We start from the raw sequence: 22,118 nt of genomic DNA on the forward strand, positions 1-22,118 counted from the left end.
ATAATATTCTTTATCTTATAAAAAGTAAGAACACTCTTGAGTTTATATTTTCCCCAGATGTAGTTATATTTTTGTATCACAAAGCACTATGACTATAATGCACACATTATGGCTGACCCTGTAAAATAACACATTTCACTGCACCTATCCGGTGTATGTGACAATAAAAACATAAAACTATGCACGATGCAAAATTGCAAACAAATATTGATTCGTATCATACGCATAGCGTTTTACTGCGGGCTTTTATTTTGAAAGCACAAAACGAAAGTCCTAATATTGCCAACTGTGGTGAGGCCTATATATACACAATTGGGTAAGGTGTGTATATATAAATCATTGTGTGTGGCCCATATAATTAGGAATTAGAACAACCTATATTAATAATTTAATAGGATCTATATGCTGTGACCACGGGTTGCTGACGTGGCGATAATAACACAAAGTTTTAAAACGTCTAGCTAGAGGACCTTTCGTAATTCATACCAAGCGTTTATGATTTAAACTACCATTTCCGGGTCAAAGGGTGAATACATTTCATTGTAAAAGTCCTTGTTCAAAAGATGAAATGGTGGGGGGAAAGTGATTGATATGGCATTTTACATTTATGGCATTTCCTTGAAATTAAAATGAGTGATGATTGCTATAATATTTGTTTAGCTAATTAATCCACTTATTGCACCATGTGTTTCAAACAATGATTTATATATCACTGGTTTCAAATAAGGACTCTTATTTTGGTAGTACGTGAAAACCTTGACCCGGAGGTGGTTCCGTCCTGTCAGAGCAACAGCTGAGTTGGTGATACAGAATGTCAAGCAAGCCTCTTATCGAGCTAATTTTGTGTTGATACTGTACGAATAGACTGCTGTAACACTACTACTTCTAAGTATGAACTGAAGTGTTTGTCTGCTTACTTGCTTTGGATAAATTAATGGCAAACATAGATGTTGGGAATGCCGGGGATCTTCAATCTCAAGTAAGTACCCTACTGTTGAACAGAACTCAGGGCTGGGCATGACTGAAGTTCACATTAGTGGAGAGTATGACTAATTTTGTACTTTGACTCATACTTTTATATATTTGACTCAACTATAAAAACAGACATGAGAGAAAGCTTACAGATAATTTGCTTTTAGATGAAAACATTTATTATTATTATAACACAATATTACACTATTTTCTTCATCAGATCGAAGAGGTCGAGGCACTTTCCTCCATATACGGTGACGAATGGTGTGTTATTGATGAAGCAGCAAGAATATTTTGTATCAAAATAACTGATGATATAGACTATCCAAAACTGAAAGCATGTTTACAGGTAATTGTTTCATTACATTTGTGTGTGTTTAAAAAGTTTCAGAGCAGTGTATGATAACAATAACTCAAGAGTTTAATTTCCATAATTAGATCATTCTCCCACATGATTACCCGAGTGCAGCGCCACCTGTCTACCAAATAAAGTAAGTCTACATGTTGGGTTTTACAGTACAGTACACTTACACTACCTCTGATAAACATGTATCAGGCATAAAAAAAGCTCATTATTAAGACTAACATTTGAGACATATTCTGCCTTCTCTCCTCCTGCAGTGCAGCATGGTTGCGAGGCCCTGATAGAAAGACCCTGTCCAACAGCCTTGAGGAGCTCTATGTGTAAGTAGATTTCATAATCACTGACTACTGTACATGAAGCACAGAATAGTTATCCCTGAAGATGGAGGGGATTCCATCATAAGGTTAACCTAAAGATGGATTGCCTGATGGTGAAGCCATGTTAGCTTGCGATATTGCTTATTACAGTCCATTACCCTGTCTCACCCATGTCTCTGAGTAGATATGCCTCCACTGACATAAAACTAACCAGTGGTGTCTTTCCTAACAGGGAGAACACTGGGGAAAGCATCCTCTACCTCTGGGTGGAGAAGATCCGGGAGTTCCTCCTGGAGAAATCCCAAAGCACAGACACAGGTGAGAATCGCATGTCACGTCTGATTGATAGTATGCTATATTTTTTCACTAGAGGGCAGTAAATAAATATTTTTTTCCAACTCCAGAAATCCAATTATAAAAGTGTGCACCCATTGCCTTCCTCATAAAGGTAGATATCCATGCCCATGAGCTCAGGCAGAAAAACTATTGAGAAAGCTTGATTTCGATCTCTTTCCTTTCTTGGAGATGACAGTCAGAATTCTTGGGGTCTTTCATTCAGGTCTTTGATGTGCTCCCATGCATCATTGTGATAAGATGAACACAAGACTTGGTGGGTGGTATATGAAAAGCCCTCTTTCCTGTTTCTGTAATTTAACTGAATGAAGATCAGTATCTGAGTAATGGCTTTCAGTGCTGTGAGCCTTTGTCAAATATTTTTTTTAAGAGACTGAGGAAAGAGAAGTACATTTGGTTGTTTGTTGTAGTGTCTTTGAAAATGGTTTTCTATGAATGAATGAGTTTTAATGCCTTTTATTCCCCTTTTTGAACACCACGAAAAACAGGATACCATAATATTCTAACTCTTCACTGTTTTTTAAAGCCGTTAAACTTGTTAGCTAATTAAGCACAGTGCTTTAATTTAGTACTATTTCTATTAATGACTATGGAATCCATCAATATGGATGCAGTCCTATCATTGTAATTATGTTATTTCTCTCTGTACAGTTGTTATGATCAACTGAAATGGGGAAAAGCAGAGAATGTGTATGCTGTGAAAATGAGATGCTGGGTATAGGTCACAGAGCATCCTTGCTTTAGGAAATCATTCAGTTTGGAGCACATTCATAAAAGTATAAAAGGCAAGTTGAAAATTGTATTTTGTGTTCAAATTGAAGCTTGTGTCCTCTTCCATAACGAGCAACTGATTTGGGAAATGGTTGGTGTTAATGCCCTCTGAACCTTCATTTAAATGTATTCTCAATGTTTTCCCCTTTTTAATGAACTCCTACTATTCTAAATGCAATAATTTTCTAGATTATCTAGATTAAAAGCTGTCAGAGAAGTGATTTGGGATTATTTGATGAAAAGGCCTATACAGTAGGGTCTGAAATTATTGACACCCTTGATAAAGATGAGCAAAAATGACTGCTTAGAATAAATCATTCAAATACTGAGKTACATTGTGTCCACCACCATATTTTACAGTAGGTATGGGGTTCATTTCTATTCATGCATTCTCATTTCAATGCCAATCCCACCACTGGTGTGCGTGGCCAAAAACTTACATTTTAATTTCATCCAACATATGTAAATGTCTGGAGTTTGCTAAACGGCATTGGCACTCGAATTGGAACTGGTGCTTTGGTCAGATGACATGAAAATAGAGCTCTTTGGCCACACACACCAGTGGTGGGTTTGGTGTTGAAATGAGAATGCATAAGCAGAAAAGAACCCCCTACTGTAAAATATGACGGAGGATCTTTGATGTTATGGCATTATTTTGCTTCCACTGGTCCTGAGGCCCTTGTCAAGGTCAATGGCATCATGAACTTTACCTAGTACCAGGACATTTTAGCAAAAAACCTGGTTGCCTCTGCCAGGGGCTGAAACTTGGCCGCAAGTGGATCTTCCAGTAAGACAATAACCACAAACACATACTAATCCACAAAGAAATAGGAACTAATCTTAAGGTAACCGGTACCGTTTTAAAACATGAATGTGCCTACCCCAAAAAAAGGGGTTAAATATGTGTAAAATAATATATACAGTACTAGTCAAAGGTTTGGACACACCTACTCATTCCAGGGACTTTCTTAATATTTCATATTTTCTACATGAATGATCCTCAAAAAGTTATACAGCTGCACCATCGAGAGCATCTTGACTGGCTGCATCACTGTTTGGTATGGCAACTGCTTGGGATCCGACCGCACGCTCACACATACTGACACCCCAACACACACACACACACACACACACACACACACACACACTTTCACACTCACCACATACGCTGCTGCTACTGTCTATTATCTATCCTATCTAGTCACTTTTCATTAATTTCAGACCCCACTGTAGATGTACATGGACTCCATAATCATTATAGCACCATAAAGTTCAACGGCATAATTTGGTTATGCATTGTATATTTAATATAGTAGTTGTACAGTGCCTTCAATAAAGTATTAACACCACTGGACTTTTTCCACATTGCTGTTGTTACAAACTTAATTTAAAATGGATTAAATTAAAATGTTCTGTCACTGATCTACACACAATACCCCATAATGTCAAAGTCAAATTATGTATTTAGAAATGTTTACAAATGATTAAAAAATGAAAAGCTGAAATATCTTGACTAAATAAGTTCAGGAATAAATATTTGCTTAACAAGGCACATAAGTTACCTGAACTCACTCTTTGTGCAAAAATAGTGTTTAACATGATTTTTAAATGACTACCCAATCTCTGTACTCCACACATACAATTATCTGTAAGGTCCCTCAGTCGAGCAGTGAATTTCAAACACAGATTCAACAACAAAGACCAGGGAGGTTTTCCACTGGTTCGCGAAGAAGGTCACGTATTGATAGATAGGTAAAAATATATATAATAATGTTGAATATCCATTTGAGCATGGTGCAGTTATTAATTACACCTTAGATGGTGTATTAATACACCCGGTTACTACAAATATACAGGCGCTCTTCCTAACTCAGTTACCGGAGAGGAAGGAAACCATTCAGGGATTTCACCATGAGGCCAATGGTGATTTTTAAAACTGTTACAGAGTTTAATGGCTGTGATAGGATAAATCTGAGGATGGATCAACAACATTGTAGTTACTCCACAATACTAACATAAATGACAACGTGAAAAGAAGGAAGCTTTCAAAACATGCATCCTGTTTGCAGTAAGGCACTAAAATAATATTGCAAAATAATTGTACTGAATACTAAGTGTTATGTTTGGGGCAAAAACAATACATCACTGAGGACCACTTTTCATATTTTCAAGCATGGTGGTGGCTGCATCATGTTATGGGTATGCTTGTCATCTTTATGGGCTCGGGAGTTTCTTTCTGAAGGCACTGTATGTACTTTTTAGTATAATTTCCCCCAGAAATATCAGTATATTAACATTCAAAGTAACCCTTGTTCTACTTATCCCTCTTAATTGGCTTTATCTGTCTTGTTAGAACATTTTGTTAATTTTACGGTCATGCAATGGTAATTATCTGAAGATGGGACCTGCGTGGTAGGTGTCCATGTAAATTAGGCATATGGTCAAGGCAGAAAGGACCTTCAAAGTCACTCAAACGCATCATGGGACACAAAGATACACAATCACAAATACACATTGAATTCATTTCACAGCCTGTCCATCTTTCTACTTCTCTCACAGTGGAGCAACCAGAGGTGAGAAATATGGCAACAGAGGAGGAGGAAGTGGCGGATGATGTAGAAATCCCTGATTACCGCACTCTGAAGCTGAACAAAGAGAATGTACACCTCTTCGAAAATCACTCAAGTGGTATGGCACTGACTGCAGATTCTTGAATAGAGAAAGAATWAAAAAAACAAGTGTAATTTCTAAGCCTTAATTATAATCGTATCTGAAAGGAAGGAACAGTTTACATTTTGTATATAAACTGAATTGTGCTTGCTGCCCACGTGTTAATCCAGTGTTAATTGGTTCTTACTTGTGCCTTTTATTTTTGTGTTTATAAATCTTTGTAGATGAGGAACTACCTCCTATAAAACTGGGGGAGACGATAACAGAAAGACGCAGCACCTTCCAACCACACTTAGCCCCTGTGGTAACACCTAGACAGGTAATGTGTAGGCCCTCTCCTGTCTCCCTCCTCTCTCTGACTATAAAACATTCATATTCTCACATCCATCACAGAACAAGTTATGGAAGTAAATCACAAGCCTTAAAATCTTCAAAATCATGCTAGACAATGCTACCCTGTTGGGAGAGAGAAGAAGCTGTGAGTTAAAGCTCATGTGGAGAGGATGTAGTTTCAATGCTAATGTGCTTCCAATATGGAAAACMAAATATCCTCAGGCTGTGCTCCTGCTGCTAAATGTTCTCAAGATGAAAACGGAAAGAGCTGCTTTAAACATATCTCACCTGCCATCAATTGCAATTTAGACAGTGATAATTATGTAATTTCCTGGAGAGTACATGAACTGTGTAGATATAATTACAGTGCACATTGTACCATAAGCATTAATAGTTAACTATTACACAACTGTATGGTTCTCTTTTTACATGCTGTACATTTTCAGTATTACGATTACCCACCCAATATACAAGTAGGCAATGTTTTATAAGAAAACTGTTTATACAAACTTTTGAAATAAAGTTACCTAATATATTGTCAAGAGTAGGAGTCAACCGAACCTGTTTGGGGTATTATCTTAGTCTTTCTTTTGGATATGCCATCTGTTTGAAGAGGAATCAATGATTACCCTCATCTTTATGCACCACACAGGAGTTCTCAGATGAGTGGGCTACCTTTCTGTCTTTACTGCAGAAGTTGTACTTTAGGGATAGACGTACCCATCATACTTCTAATGTTAAGAGTATGATTAGAGGAAAGGAGGCAATTCAAACAGATTTGTTTTTGTATTTCAGGTTAGAATGGTTCTTGACAAGCTGTTTGAAAACAAGAAGATTGCAACTGCCACTCACAATATTTATGCATACAGGTAGAGCATCCAGTTTTGAATATACATAACAGGTTGTAATATTCACAGTGGGTTTATATCTCTCTAATCACACAGTTGATCAATTGTTATTTGACGATGTGTGTGCTGTAAGTAGTCAGAACGGAGCTCTGCTAGGTTTAATGAGTTACATTGAGCCTTTATAAGATGCTTGATGCTTTCTGGGTGGTCATTAACCCAACAGGAGATTCTGACATTTAGAGAATTGAAAAGTTTCCTTCAAGGAGACATGCAGTTTAAGTACATTCTCATACTAAAAGTCTCAACCAATTCCAACCTTTATTCTCTGTATTGTAGGATATACTGTGAAGAAAAGCAGAGTTTCCTGCAGGACTGTGAGGATGATGGAGAGACCGCAGCGGGAGGACGATTGCTTCACTTACTACAGGTGCTTTGCTCTATGTCCACTTTGCTCCGTTCCCTCTAGTGCTTCATTCAGTATTCACACGGTTGCCGTATGCCTCAAGGACCTATTTTACATTTTCAAACCAACCCTCTGTGGTCTTGAGGTTCACTGACCCTCTACTGTTTATAACTTGAATATCATGTTAAGTCCAAGGTAATGTACAATATATCCTATTTCAGATTCACTTTGATAAGTAGCCATGCACAAGCCTTGGCAGGAGCCTTTGTCCTGTTTCTGTAGCGTGAGTACACCCCCTGTACGCTAGTCATATGGAATTGTTTTAAGATGGTCATACTATGGTTAAATAAAGGTGAATTTTTTGTCATACTATGGATCATTTAGCTATTTGATTTTGAAATTTAGGACCCATTTACGTATGATTTTTTTTAAATGAAAAAAATGATTTGATAAAATATAGAATTTGGCCTTTACTACTAAAGCCCAGAGAAACGCATTGAATAACATTAATAATTGGCAAAAAAGACAGTCAAAAAATAAATCATAAGAATCAAGGTTTTGAAGTGTTTGTCCTAAATCTAGGAGATAAGAAAGCTCAGGAAATAAAGTGCATTCGGAAAGTATTCAGACCTTGACTTTTTCCACATTTTGTTGCATTACAGCCTTATTCTAAAATGGATTATTGTTTTTTCCCCAAATCAATCTACACACAATACCCCATAATGACAAGGCAAAAACAGGTTTTTAGAAGTTTAGGCAAATTTATTAAAAAAAATACAAAGCCACTCCTGCATTGTCTTGGCTGTGTGCTTAGGGTCGTTGTCCTGTTGGAAGGTGAACCTTCTCCCCAGTCTGAGGTCCTGAGTGCTCTGGAGCAGGTTTTCAAGGATCACTCTGTACTTTACTCCGTTCATCTTTCCCTTGTTCCTGACTAGTTTCCCAGTCTCTGCCTCTGAAAAATATCCCTTAGGAGTGGCTTCCGTCTGGCCAGTCTACCATAAAGGCCTGCTTGGTGGAGTGCTGCAGAGATGGTTGTACTTCTGGAAGGTTCTCCCATCTCCACAGAGAAATTCTGGAGCTCTGTCAGAGTGAACATCGGATTCTTGGTCACCTCCCTGACCAAGGCCCTTCTCCCGCAATTGCTCAGTTTGGCCGGGCAGCCAGCTCTAGGAAGAGTCTTGGTGGTTCCAAACTTCTTACATTTAAGAATGATGGAGGCCACTGTGTTCTTGGGGACCTTCAATGCTGCAGAATTCTTTTGGTACCTTTCCCCAGATCTCTGCCTCTACACAATCCTGTCTCGGAGCTCTACTGACAATTCCTTCGACCTCATGGCTTGGTTTTTGCTCTGACATGCAGTCAACTGTGGGACCTTTATATAGAGAGGTGTGTGCCTTTTCTAAATCATGTCCAATCAATTGAATTTACCACAGGTGCTCCAATCAAGTTGTAGAAGCATCTCAAGGATGATCAATGGAAACAGGATGCACCTGAGCTTAATTTCGAGTCTCATAGCAAAGGGTCTGAATATTTATGTAAATAAGGTATTTCTGTTTTATTTTTTATAAATTTGCAAAAATATTTACTGTTTTTCCTTTGTCATTAAGGGGTTTTGTGTGTAGATTGATGAGGGGAGAAACATTATTTAATTAATTTTAGAATAAGGCTGTAACGTAATAAAATGTGTAAAAAGTTAAGGGGTCTTTCCGAATGCACTATATGTGTGTGTGTGTGTGTGTGTGTGTGTGTGTGTACATACAGTGGGGAGAACAAGTATTTGATACACTGCCGATTTTGCAGNTGTATCAAATACTTATGTCATGCAATAAAATGCAAATTAATTACTTAAAAATCATACAATGTGATTTTCTGTATTTTTGTTTTAGATTCCGTCTCTCACAGTTGAAGTGTACCTATGATAAAAATTACAGACCTCTACATGCTTTGTAAGTAGGAAAACCTGCAAAATCGGCAGTGTATCAAATACTTGTTCTCCCCACTGTATATATATATATATATATATATATATACACACACAATATCTTTTTTTTAACGTATGGGTTACCTTCAGACAAGTTCCGTGACACTTGTGGGGGTCATAGAGTAAAACAGAGAACACCATCGTGAGTCTCTTCTTTCCATAATAGTTTGTATGTCAAACCGTACGGATGCTACAGATGTTTTCGTGAGAAGACCGATTTTCAGGATATGTCATGGTCTGACAAACACCACTCTAGCTCTGCCGGTGAATCAATCGACTCTAGGGGGTTATTTAATGCTGAGTGGCAAGCAGAGACTAATTTTTACAGTCTTTAAAATAAATGTTTTATTTTTAATATACAGACGTTCGATTTTTTTTAAATTCTGCCTGTCCCTTGGAATTTTCCAAATGGATTAACAATTCCACATTGAACACTGCATGGTGATGAATTACAACCACGACATCTGTTTGCTGAGTAGGCCTATGCTTAATGATTCTGATGGAACGTGTCTGTTTAGGGGGGTTAAAGTCTAGGTTAACCAGTTCTAAATGGCACTAGCAGTTTTCAAAGTAGCTTAAGCGGAAGATAGACGGGAAGCAATTATTCCAAAACTGCAGCTTGTTGTGGAACACATTTTCCTACTTCAGTCAACCAGTCCATTTTGAATTGGTGATAAAACTTTAGTCATTTGGTAAGGAATGTAGCTTGTGTATGTCATCGGTAGAGTTGCCAACTTTCTCATTACCAAATAAGGGACAAAAGGTGGCGTGCCAGTGCACGGTGCCACGGTGGTGTGGGTATGGTGTTGTGTGAATATATGAATATACAGTGTATATTCTTATTCAATTGGAAAGGCAAAACATTTGTATATTCCATTTAGTCTATTGCTTTACTAAAACTGTATCATTATGTAAACTTATGTGAGTAAACCTCAAAATGAATGATTAAAGAAATCACAATTTGGGCCTTTACAGCAACAACAAAAAAAACTTTTAAAAATGCAAAAGAGGAAAAGAGGGGCATGAGTCACTCACCAAGTCTACTTATTTTTTTTGCTGCTCTTGACTGATTCAAGCAGTCCTTTGTCCTTTTGCATAGCCAGAGAGAAGTCATTATATGACAAATCAGATATTTGAAGTTCATTTGTGATCTGCTGTAACGTCCTGATCAGAGTTATTATGTGTTTTGCTTGTTTAGTGTTGGTCAGGACGTGAGCTGGGTGGGAATTCTATGTTGTGTGTCTAGTTTGTCTGTTTCTGTGTCCAGCCTAATATGGTTCTCAATCAGAGGCAGCTGGTAATCGTTGTCCCTGATTGAGAATCATATATAGGAGGCTTGTTTTGTGTTGGGATTTTGTGGGTGATTGTTTCCTGTCTCTGTGTTCTGCACCAGATAGGTCTGTCTCGGTTTTCACATTTGTTATTTTGTTGTTTGTATAGTGTTCCCGTTTATTGTCAGATTAAACATGTTGAACACTAACCGCGCTGCATTTTGGTCCTCTCCTTCAACTATGGAAGAAAACCGTTACACCTGCTCTGTGCTGCATCTGTTTCTTGAGTCTGACCATTTAATGGTCATCAGAGAAAATCCTCTCTACAGCCTGGCACACTGGCACACTGAGGACAAATGAGACAATCCTGAACATGTTGATCAAGTTGGCTTTCCCTAGGTTTTGGAAAACTGCCATCCACTTCTCACTGGTGGATTTTGTGGTATCCTGTCTGGCTTTCTGTATTTCCTCCCATCTAGCACAAATCTCTTCAATGACTGTCTCTGTCATTTTGAGGGCAACCACCACCTGCTCCAGGTCAGTGAAGGAGAGCTCCTCATAGAGGCCGATCGGTTTCAGWTTCACCATTACATTTTCCGGTGAGAAATCAAACCACTTGTCAATGTATGTAATAACAGTGTCATAGAACTTCACAAAGTCCTGTTGTTGCTTGAACCTTTGATGACAATTGTTTGTCCATCAGCTGCTTGGTCTGGTATCCAAAAAAGCTGTCCTGTTTCTGCTGAAGCATCTTCATTTTGAACCTTTGGACTTCCTCGTAAACATCTGTGATGCAGAGCGTTGTTTCCTCCAGCTTTTTTACGAGTTGGTCATAAATACACACACGTTGTGGAAAAAGCACAGATACATCTCAGCTACTTCCGTTTTTTCTTCATACTCAAAAATACTCTTCAGTGCCACAGGACAGGTCTCCCCAAGGGACCTGAAGTATGAAGTAAGACCTGGCCAGCTTTGCAGGAGACGATCGACAGCTGGATGAAGAGCGAGCCATCGTGTGCAAACATGTCGCAGAATTTCAAGCCACTCTGTTAACAAAGGCGGAAAATGCACGCAGTTCCTCTCTTCGGGAAGCAGATACTGATACGTGGCRGTAGCTCTTTAAAACAAGTGTCTCAATATCCACTGACAGCTGATCGCAAGKGTGCTTGCAGGCATTATGAGCTATGTAATTAGCTTTCAGAATGCAATTGTTGGCACTGCTCAATAACTGGTAAACGGAGTGGTGCTTTCCAATTTTGTCAGTTTCCGCAGTCGATGTCAAGAAGAATGCACCGATATTGCTAGTGTAACAGATGTATAATGTACTCTCCATGCGTTGTTTTCTCAAAATAAATCACTTTGGCCAGTGGTCCCAGTTGAGCATAATTTATTTCTGTTGTTAAATGGGAAACAGAACGTTAGTTGTGCAGGGCTTAACAGTATTGATGGCTGTCGATGACAAAATCCCTTGCATCACATTTTCCTACTGGGCGAACAAAATACAATACAAAATATAACATGTGTAAATACCTGTTGTTAAATGGGAAACAGCACGTTAGTTGTGCAGGGCTTAACAGTATTGATGGCTGTCGATGACAAAATCCCTTGCATCACATTTTCCTACTGGGCGAACAAAATACAATACAAAATATAACATGTGTAAATACCTGTTGTTAAATGGGAAACAGCACGTTAGTTGTGCAGGGCTTAACAGTATTGATGGCTGTCGATGGCAAAATCTGTAGCATGAAGACAACCGTGTTAGCAGTGGCTTATGTGACCATGACATCGGTGTATGCTAGCTAACACACTTATTTACAGCAATCATATGCCAAAGCACATCCCAGAAAGCCCCTCAATCCCTAACAGGTACCATATACCCACAGATGTATAAATCAGTAACGTCTAGCAAACTTGTACACATTGTAAAATAGAAAACAGTATTCAGAACGTGACCTTCCCCTTGCATCACATTTTCCTACTGGGAAGACCTGACGTTCGCGATCTCCCCCTATCTGCAAGCGGGGCCAATCACAACACACCTTATTGTCATCAGAGTTGAACTAACCAATAAGAATGCTTGAACATTAAATACACATTTCTTTAGAGGCAAGTGGAAACATAACCAACCCTGTTACACTAGCACCTTTAGCTAGGGGGCCTTCTTGTGCATTTCTGCGGACGCATGCTGAGTTAGGTCATTCTCCCCTCCATGGCCAATTGAGAATTCCCGACGACATACAGTACAGAAAGCTTTCGTTGAGTCACCACTGACGGGCTTAACCCACGTCTGTTTTGCGTCACATTGTTTGTTGTAGCTGCACAGTCTTTTCTTTTTAGCAGGTTTGTCCATATTTCCTTGATATGCCAAACCGACCGAACAACAACAGAAATTACTTTGCAAGAATTGGCGCGTTTACGCTATACTGTGATTGGATGAATATACAGGACAAGAGGGGTCCGGTATGGGACAAACCAATTTAGCGCAATATAAGGGACATCCCGGCTAATACGGGACAGTTGGCAACCCTAGGACTCATCAGTTACATACTTTTTTATAGACATGTATTTGTATAGGCCTACCGGGAGCTTGTGTGCGCAGGGAGTGGCCGGAATGCAATTGAGTGAATGAGACACGGAGGGGAAAGGGAATTTAGGGAGAAGAACGCTGTGTTGGCTTGAAGTTGGTTTCGTTTTTGTTGTGACCCGCAAATGCACATGTACAAATAGAACACTAGAGTCAAAGCAAATTAACATTGACTTCAAGAAAGAAAAAAAACTTGCCCGTTCGGGCAGCCACAAAGCACATTCCACCAAATCGTTTTATTGTATTTATTTATATATTTTTTAATATCTTGTTAAAGATTTATCTTTGACATCCATTCGAGTACTCCTGCCTATCCATAATTCAAGCAAGCATTCATTCCTGTCTCAGTCAATATTAGTGGGTACAGACTGAGGCTCTAGCAATCAAATCGTTTTCATGCATTCGTATTCACCCACAGCATCCACAACACCAGCTTGCAAGAATGCCAAATGTCAGACTATGAGTGCACCGCAGTGAAATGTCTCATTGGATTTCTCTGCTGGAGTCCAGAGTCTTGTTTACACGTTTCTCAGATGAATCTGCCTTTGATGGTAGCCCCTTTTCAAAAACAATAGCAATGTCTGAGTGGGATAAGACATCTTGAGAGGAATTTGTACTGAGCTGAACGGTTCATCCTGAACCCCACAGGACGTTGCTCTATCTATGCTCTGGACAATCTGATTTTGGATTATAGGTTGCACTGAGTCTGTTCAATGGAGACCGATTTATGACCATAGCACATGTTCCAATCCAAGTGCCAATGCCGTTTATCAAACTCCAGACGGTGCTAGGTTCAGATGACATGAGCTCTTTGGCCACAAACACCAGTGGTGTCGAAAAACGGAAGTATACAGAAAGTACCTCATACCTACTGTAAAATATGGTGGCGGATCTTTGATGCTCTAGGGCTATTTTTCATACCCTGGTCTTTTGGCCCTTGTTAAGGACAATGGCATCATGAACTTTACCAAGTACATGGACATTTTAGCCAAGAGGCTGACACTTGGCTGCAAGTGGATCTTCCAGCAAGACAATAACCCCAAGCACAAATCAAAATCCACAAAGAAATAGTTAATTAAGCATTATAAACTGGGTGGTTCGATCCCTGAATGCTGATTGGCTGACAGCCGTGGTATATCAGACTGTATATATCACAGGTATGACAAAATATTTGTATTGCTCTAATTACATTGGTAATCAGTTTATAATAGCAATAAGACACCTTGAGGGCTTGAGGTATATGGCCAATATACCACGGCTAAGGGCTGTATCCAGGCACTCTGTGTTACGTTGTGCGTAAGAAGCCGTGGTATATTGGCCATATACCACACCTCCTTGTGCCTTATTGCTTAAATAGCATTCAGGGCTTGAACAACCCAATTTATAATTTACATTTTGCAATGGCCATCTCAGTCTTCGGACTTGAACCSCATTGAAAACCTGTGGTTTGAATTGAAGAGGACAGTCCATAACCGCAGACAAAGGATATCAAGGATCTGGAAAGATTCTGTATGGAGGAATGGTCTAAGATCCTTCCCAATATGTTCTCCAACTCATAAAACATTTTAGAAAGGTATTAAAAGGTATTGAAAAACGGGTGTCAATAATTTTGGCCCCTACCTTTTTGAGTAAAAAAATATTACTTGTTAAACAAAATCTCTTTCTTTGAGCAATTTTATTAGTATAAAAAATTACAAATTATTGAGCATACAATGTAGCTCAGTATTTGAATTATTTTATAGTCTTTTTCGCTCATCTTTCTCAAGGGTGCCAATAATTTTGGACCTGACTGTATGTCATCATTCTTCCATTGTCACTGAATCTGACCTAACAAGTGAAAAGAAGAGCCTTCAGTCTAATGCTCACCCCCACCACTACCACCCAGGTGCTTTGGGTAAGATTCTGATTAATGTTCTACTTGAACCTCTCAACACTGACAGGCAATTTACTTTGAGGGCTGATTCTTAATCTGTTTTTCTCTCATATATTTTCCTCTCAGACCCCTTCTTCGTTTTCTGGTTTTGAATTTAGCATTTACTCATTTTGGCAGTACGAATGTGAAGTGCGGATCAGAGAATAAGGGAGACGTTTATTATTACAGTAAATAGACAGATGGCATTGGCATGGTCTCCCATAGCCAAATTCTCCCCTGCTGCGTAGAGGGCTGTTGATTGACAGCGGAGGGACTGAGGCAGATATTCTCCTGGATAAAGGCTTATTCTTTACGATGCATCCTGTGTCAGCTGCAAAGCTGAAACAAGGCTTCCAGGGGGTGTTCACTAGTCATCCCCTGTCACATGTGGTCTTTCAATCGTCTTGCTAATCGTCACATCCTCTTTGATATGACACATGAGGAAGTGCTTGGGTACATGGACCAGTGACCAGAATGTTGCTCATCCAAATCTACTAGCACACTTGTTGACAAATCATCTGTTAAGGGAAGATGCCAGCTATTAAGTCTGTTATCTATATTTTGCCGTGGGAGCAATCCTTGCACAAAGATTTTCTCTGTATGCTGATGTCTTTATCTTGGGAGAGTAAAACATGTCTGTATGCCTCTATTGCTAAACATTGTTTTTATAATCATTCCCCAAACAGCCATTATTTGTGATTCATATCTGTCATGTGATGATGAGATTTTTTGCAGTCCTCTTTGAGTCTATGCCAAACCGATCATCAACATCCACACATAAAGTAGCTACCACATCTATCATGTGCCACTGTCATTCCCTCTGTGCCAACACCACTCTGTTGTTCTACCTCAGATCCTGGATGTGCGGAATGTGCTGGTGGTTGTGTCTCGCTGGTATGGAGGGATTCTACTGGGTCCAGACCGTTTCAAACATATCAACAACTCTGCCAGAAACATCCTGGTCCAGGAGGGATACACATCCTCTGTGGTGAGTCCCTCTCTCCTTATTAGCAATGTGTCCAAGTTTGACATAAGTCCACACTAAAGTATAGAAATTTAGTAACTTTAGTCTGAATGTTGAACAAGACCTTGGATGTAATTCAAAATGTGTGCAAAATTAATCTTACATCTATATTTAAGTTTAAATGTTTGTTTGTAATATCAAGCTTGATGGGGAATTGTTTTTGCGTTCCTCGTTGTTGGAAGCTTTTGACATAAGCAGGCATATACAGTGGGGAGAACAAGTATTTGATACACTGCCGATTTTGCAGGTTTTCCTACTTACAAAGCATGTAGAGGTCTGTAATTTTTATCATAGGTACACTTCAACTGTGAGAGACGGAATCTAAATCCAAAAATCCTGAAAATTACATTGTATGATTTTTAAGTAATAATTTGCATTTTATTGCATGACATAAGTATTTGATCACCACCAACCAGTAAGAATTCCGGCTCTCACAGACCTGTTAGTTTTTCTTTAAGAAGCCCTCCTGTTCTCCACTCATTACCTGTATTAACTGCACCTGTTTGAACTCATTACCTGTATAAAGACACCTGTCCACACACTCAATCAAACAGACTCCAACCTCTCCACAATGGCCAAGACCAGAGAGATGTGTAAGGACATCAGGGATACAATTGTAGACCTGCACAAGGCTGGGATGGCTACAGGACAATAGGCAAGCAGCTTGGTGAGAAGGCACAACTGTTGGCGCAATTATTAGAAAATGGAAGAAGTTCAAGATGACGGTCAATCACCCTCGGTCTGGGGCTCCATGCAAGATCTCACCTCGTGGGCATCAATGATCATGAGGAAGGTGAAGGATCAGCCAGAACTACATGGCAGGACCTGTCAATGACTGAAGAGAGCTGGAACACAGTCTCAAAGAAAACCATTAGTAACACACTACGCCGTCATGGATTAAAATCCTGCAGCGCACGCAGTCCCCTGCTCAAGCCAGCAGGTCCAGGCCCGTCTGAAGTTTGCCAATGACCATCTGGATGATCCAGAGGAGAATGGGAGAAGGTCATGTGGTCTGATGAGACAAAAAATAGAGCTTTTTGGTCTAAACTCCACTCACCGTGTTTGGAGGAAGAAGAAGGATGAGTACAACCCCAAGAACACCATCCCAACCATGAAGCATGAGGTGGAAACATCCTTCTTTGGGGATCGTTTTCTGCAAAGGGGACAGGACGACTGCACCTTATTGAGGGGAGGATGGATGGGGTCATGTATCGCAAGATTCTTGGCCAACAACCTCCTTCCCTCAGTAAGAGCATTGAAGATGGTCGTGTCTGGGTCTTCCAGCATGACAACGACCGCGAAACACACAGCAGGGCAACTAAGGAGTGGCTCCGTAAGAAGCATCTCAAGGTCCTGGAGTGGTCTAGCCAGTCTCCAGACCTGAACCCAATAGAAATCTTTGGAGGGAGCTGAAAGTCCGTATTGCCAGCGACAGCCCCCGAAACCTGAAGGATCTGGAGAAGGTCTGTATAGAGGAGTGGGCAAAATCCCTGCTGCAGTGTGTGCAAACCTGGTCAGAAACTACAGGAAACGTATGATCTCTGTAATTGCAAACAAAGGTTCTGTACCAAATATAAGTTCTGCTTTTTCTGATGTATCAAATACTATGTCATGCATAAAATGCAAATTAATTACTTAAAAATCATACAATGTGTTTTCTGGATTTTTGTTTTAGATTCCGTCTCTCACAGTTGAAGTGTACCTATGATAAAAATGACAGACCTCTACATGCTTTGTAAGTAGGAAAACTTTGCAAAATCGGGCAGTGTATCAAATACTTGTTCTCCCACTGTACATAGAATCTAATCTGAAAGTCTAATGGAAACTTTCCCCTCTACTTTATCTGAAACAAATGTTATTTATTAATGAAAGTGGGTCAAGATCAGAGCGGATTCAGTTAAACTGAATGATGTTTAACTGCAAACACCAGTTTTAACGTCACAGTGAAGAGCCGACTCCGGGATGCAGTTCCTCTGTCCGTGTCTGTTCTTTTGCCCATCTTAATCTTTTCTTTTTATTGGCTTTTTCTTTGTAACTCTGCTAAAGGCCAGCATCCAGAGTTGCCGCTTCACTGTGATGTTGAGACTGGTGTTTGCGGGTACTATTTAATGAAAGCTGCAGTTGAGGGACTTGTGAGCGTCTGTTTCTCAAATTAGAACCTCTAATGTACTTGTCCTCTTGCTCAGGTAGTGCACCGGGGCCTCCACTCTCTTTTTTTCTAGTAGAGCCAGTTTGCGCTGTTCTGTGAAGGGAGTAGTACACAGCGTTGTACGAGATCTTCAGTTTCTTGGCAATTTCTCACATGAAATAGCCTTCATTCTCAGAACAAGAATAGACTGATGAGTTTTCAGAAAAAAGGCACTTTGTTTCTGGCCATTTTGAGACTGTAATCAAACCACAAATGCTGATGCTCCAGATACTCGACTAGTCTAAAAAAGGCCAGTTTTATTGCTTCTTTAATCAGAACAACAGTTTTTAGCGGTGCTACAAAATTACAAAGGGGTTTTCTAAATGATCCTTTTAATGAGCCTTTTTAAAATGATCAACTTGGATTAGCTAACACAACGTACCATTGGAACACAGGAGTGATGGTTGCTTGATAATGGGCATCTGTACGCCTATGTAGATATTCCATAAAAAATCTGCCACTTCCAGCTACAATAGTCATTTACAACATTAACAATGTCTACACTGTATTTCTGATCAATTTTGATGTTTATTTTAATGGAGGAAAAATGTCCAAGTGACCCCAAACTTTTGAACGTGTGTGGTGTGTGTGTGTGTGTGTGTGTGTGTGTGTTGTTGTGTGTGTGTGTGTGTGTGTGTGTGTGTGTGTGTGTGTGTGTGTGTGTGTGTGTGTGGTGTGTGTGTGTGTGGTGTGTGTGTGTGTGTGGTGTGTGTGTGTGTGTGTGTGTGTGTGTGTGTGTTGGGGTGTACACACTTCGGAAAGTATTCAAGGCCCCGTTGACTTTTCACATTTGATATGTTCCTAATTTCGATTCCAATTGTTTTTTTCCCCTCAGTAATCTACACACAATAGCCCATAATAACAAAGCAAAAACAGGTTTTTAGAAATGTTTGATAATTTATATATATATTTTTAAACTGAAATATATCACATTTACATAAGTATTCAGACCCTTTACTCAGTACTTTGTTGAAGCACCCTTGGCAGCGATTACAGCATCGAGTCTTCCTGAGTATGACACTACAAGCTTGGCACACCTGATTTGTGAAGTTTCTCCCATTCTTCTCTGGAGATCCTCTCAAGCTCTGTCAGGTTGGATGGGGAGTGTTGCTGCACAGCTATTTTCAGATCTCTCTAGAGATGTTCGATTGGGTTCAGGTCCGGACATTCAGAGACTTGTCCTGAAGCCACTCCTGCTTTGTCTTGGCTGTGTGCTTAGGGTCGTTGTACTGTTGGAAGGTGAACCTTRGCCCCATTCTGAGGTCCTGAGCACTCTGGAGCAGGTTTTCATCAAGGATCTCTCTGTACTTAGCTCCGTTCATCTTTGTCTCGATCCTGACTACTCTCCCAGCCCCTGCCTCTGAAAAACATCCCCACAGCATGATGCTGCTACCACCATGCTTCACCGTAAGGATGGTGCCAGGTTTCCTCCAGGCGTGACACTTGGCATTCAGGCCAAAGAGTTTAATCTTGGTTTCATCAGACCAGAGAATCTTGTTTCTCATGGTCTGAGAGTCTTTGAGGTGCCTTTTGGCAAACTCCAAGCGGGCTGTCATGTGCCTTTTACTGAGGAGTGGCTTCCATCTGGCCAGTCTACCATAAAGGCCTGATTGGCGGAGTGCTTCAGAGATGGTTGTCCTTCTGGAAGGTTCTCCCATCTCCACAGAGGAACTCTAGAGCTCTGTCAGAGTGACCATCGGGTTCTTGGTCACCTCCCTGACAAAGGCCCTTCCCCCCTGATTTCTTAGTTTGGCTGGGAGGTCAGTTCTAGGAAGAGTGTTGGTGGTTCCAAACGTATTATATTTCAGAATGATGGAGGCCACTGTGTTCTTGGGGATCTTAAATTCTGCAAAAAATTGTTTGGTACCCTTCCCCAGATATGTGCCTCGACAACAATTCTGTCAAAGTGCTCTACGGACAATTCCTTCGACCTCGTTGCTTAGTTTTTGCTCTGACATGCACTGTCAGCTGTGGGAACGTATATAGACAGGTATGTGCCTTTCCAAATCATGTCCAATCAATAGAATTTACCACAGGTGGACTCCAATCAAGTTGTTGAAACATGTCAAGAATAATCAATGGAAACAGGATGAACCTGAGCTCAATTTCGAGTCTCATAGCAAAGGGTCTGAATAGTTATGTAAATAAGGTATTTCTGTTTAACTTTTTTATAAATTTGTGTTGTAGATTGCTCATGATTTTTATTTCTTTAATCCATTTTAGAATAAGGCTGTATTGTAACAAAATTTGGAAAAAGTCAAGGGGTCTAAATACTTTCCAATATTTAAAAAAAATGTTTTACCCCTTTTGCTCCCCGATTTCGTGGTATCCAATTGGTAGTTAGTCTTGTCCCGTCGCTGCAACTCCCCTATGGACTCGGGAGAGGCGACGGTCAAAAGCCATGCGTCCCCCGAAACACAACCCTGCCAAGCCGCACTGCTTCTTGCCGCGCTACTCGCTTAACCCGGAAGCCAGCCGAACCAATGTGTCAGAGGAAACACCGTCCAACTAACGACCAAGTTCAGTTAGCAGGCGCCCGGCTCGCCACAAGGAGTCGCTAGAGCACGATGAGATAAGGAAATGCCTTCCAGCCAAACCCTCCCCTAACCCGGACGACYCTGGTCTAATTGTACGCCGCCTCATGGGTCTCACGGTTACGGCCGGCTGTGACACTTTTTCAATAGAACACTTCTTCAGACTTTCAAAACTTTCCAAAACAACAAACTGAGCTCTCCCTCGTTCAGCGAGTTGTCTGGCCAATGTGGTCTTGTGGAATAATAAATGCAACATGGTGGTCACATCTCATTTCCTGATTCAGATCAGGGGAATATGCGTATTAAGGTGAAACATTGGTAGCCATTTGCTATCCAACTACACTGAAGGCGTATACATCTAATACACTGATTATAAGGTAAACAACTCACTGGTTGAGGATAATTACTGTATGTTTTCCAGCTTTGTAATGAAGTGGTGCTCTTCGTCTTTTCTATTTTCCCTCTTTTATTCAATGTTCTTTTATTGTTTTGCAGGATGAGGCATCCAAAGCTGGAGGGAAGAACAAAAAGTCAAAAAGCAAGAAGACAAAGTAAAGTGATATACTCTGAATGCTAGTCATTGGCAATGCACTCTGTAATATTGTTGAACGGTTTACAGAAAGGAACAGACATTTCTGACCTCTATGAGGACTTCAATCTCAAAAAAGTTTTGTTGTGCCTTAAACTGAAAATGGGAATTTCATGGCAACTATGTAATGTTAGTGTCGAACATTCAGGATTAAAGGAAAGTAAGCCCATCTCCTCATAACCATAATGAAAACTGATTATGTGAGTTATTTCTATTAATAAAAAAAGGGCTGCATACATGACTAGGAAAATGCATTCATTTGTTGTAAATCTGATTTTCCTTCTCAGAGCATAGCTGTAATTTTCAGGAATGTCTGAAATTATAACCAAAATGTCTTAATTTCCAAAAAGTCTCTTTCTCTCTCTCCCTTCTGTCACGCCTGTATTTAGATGCTTTGATATTTGAGTTCTGTCGTGGTAATTTCCTGTATTACTCAATGATGAGAGCAAACCACACACAAGTCAGAGTTATATTTAAAAGWCCATCTTTAATTATATATGAACTTCACCATAGCCCTTTTTGACTCTCAGATCAATGCAGTGTCTATAAATGAATTCTCTGAGAGTCTCTACAAAAAAATCTTAGTATAATTTATAGCCAAGATACACCCCTCTCAACTTACAAATAACCTTTTACTTGAAAGAGGAGTATCCCATAGCTAGATAGCATTAGCTATAAATTATCGTTCAGTTTGGTCTCCTAAAACGAGATTTCAAACTCGTGCTTGGTACCAAAACATTACCTCATCCAATGGCATATATCAATTGTCAATTCTAGATACCCCCATCTCAAAAACACCCCCTCCTGGACAAGCTCAGAAAAGACAGTGAGCCTCTTAGGTCATATACTAGGTCAAGATAAGGGCAACCTTCATAGCATCACATGGTTTAACAGATACATTGACATATGAAGACAAGCCTGACCTCTCCCCTCTCTGGGCCCCAAGTGACTAAGCCCTAGCTGAGAAGGGAAAATGCAACTGCCAACCCTATAGTCCAAA

At 40.0% G+C, this 22,118-nt stretch overlaps 1 protein-coding gene across 2 annotated transcripts; it reads left to right on the forward strand.

Annotated features, from left to right (window-relative positions):
- The first annotated feature begins 808 nt into the window (after positions 1 to 808).
- On the forward strand, positions 809 to 21,359 carry impact (impact RWD domain protein). Of its 2 annotated transcripts, none has more exons than XM_024004807.2 (11): positions 809 to 979; positions 1,193 to 1,321; positions 1,411 to 1,463; positions 1,594 to 1,656; positions 1,886 to 1,971; positions 5,338 to 5,466; positions 5,673 to 5,767; positions 6,577 to 6,650; positions 6,966 to 7,056; positions 15,637 to 15,771; positions 21,025 to 21,359. In XM_024004807.2, the coding sequence occupies exons 1-11, from the start codon at positions 935 to 937 to the stop codon at positions 21,082 to 21,084; spliced, it is 960 nt and encodes a 319-aa protein (XP_023860575.1). In that variant the 5' UTR covers positions 809 to 934; the 3' UTR covers positions 21,085 to 21,359. The 2 variants fall into 2 exon arrangements, with proteins under 2 accessions (XP_023860575.1, XP_023860576.1); XM_024004808.1 differs by having other exon boundaries at positions 932 to 979; positions 1,193 to 1,236.
- The last annotated feature ends 759 nt before the right edge of the window (positions 21,360 to 22,118 follow it).

The sequence above is a fragment of the Salvelinus sp. IW2-2015 genome, linkage group LG16 (assembly GCF_002910315.2).
Source record: "Salvelinus sp. IW2-2015 linkage group LG16, ASM291031v2, whole genome shotgun sequence".
In the NCBI taxonomy this organism is placed as follows: Eukaryota; Metazoa; Chordata; class Actinopteri; order Salmoniformes; family Salmonidae; genus Salvelinus; species Salvelinus sp. IW2-2015.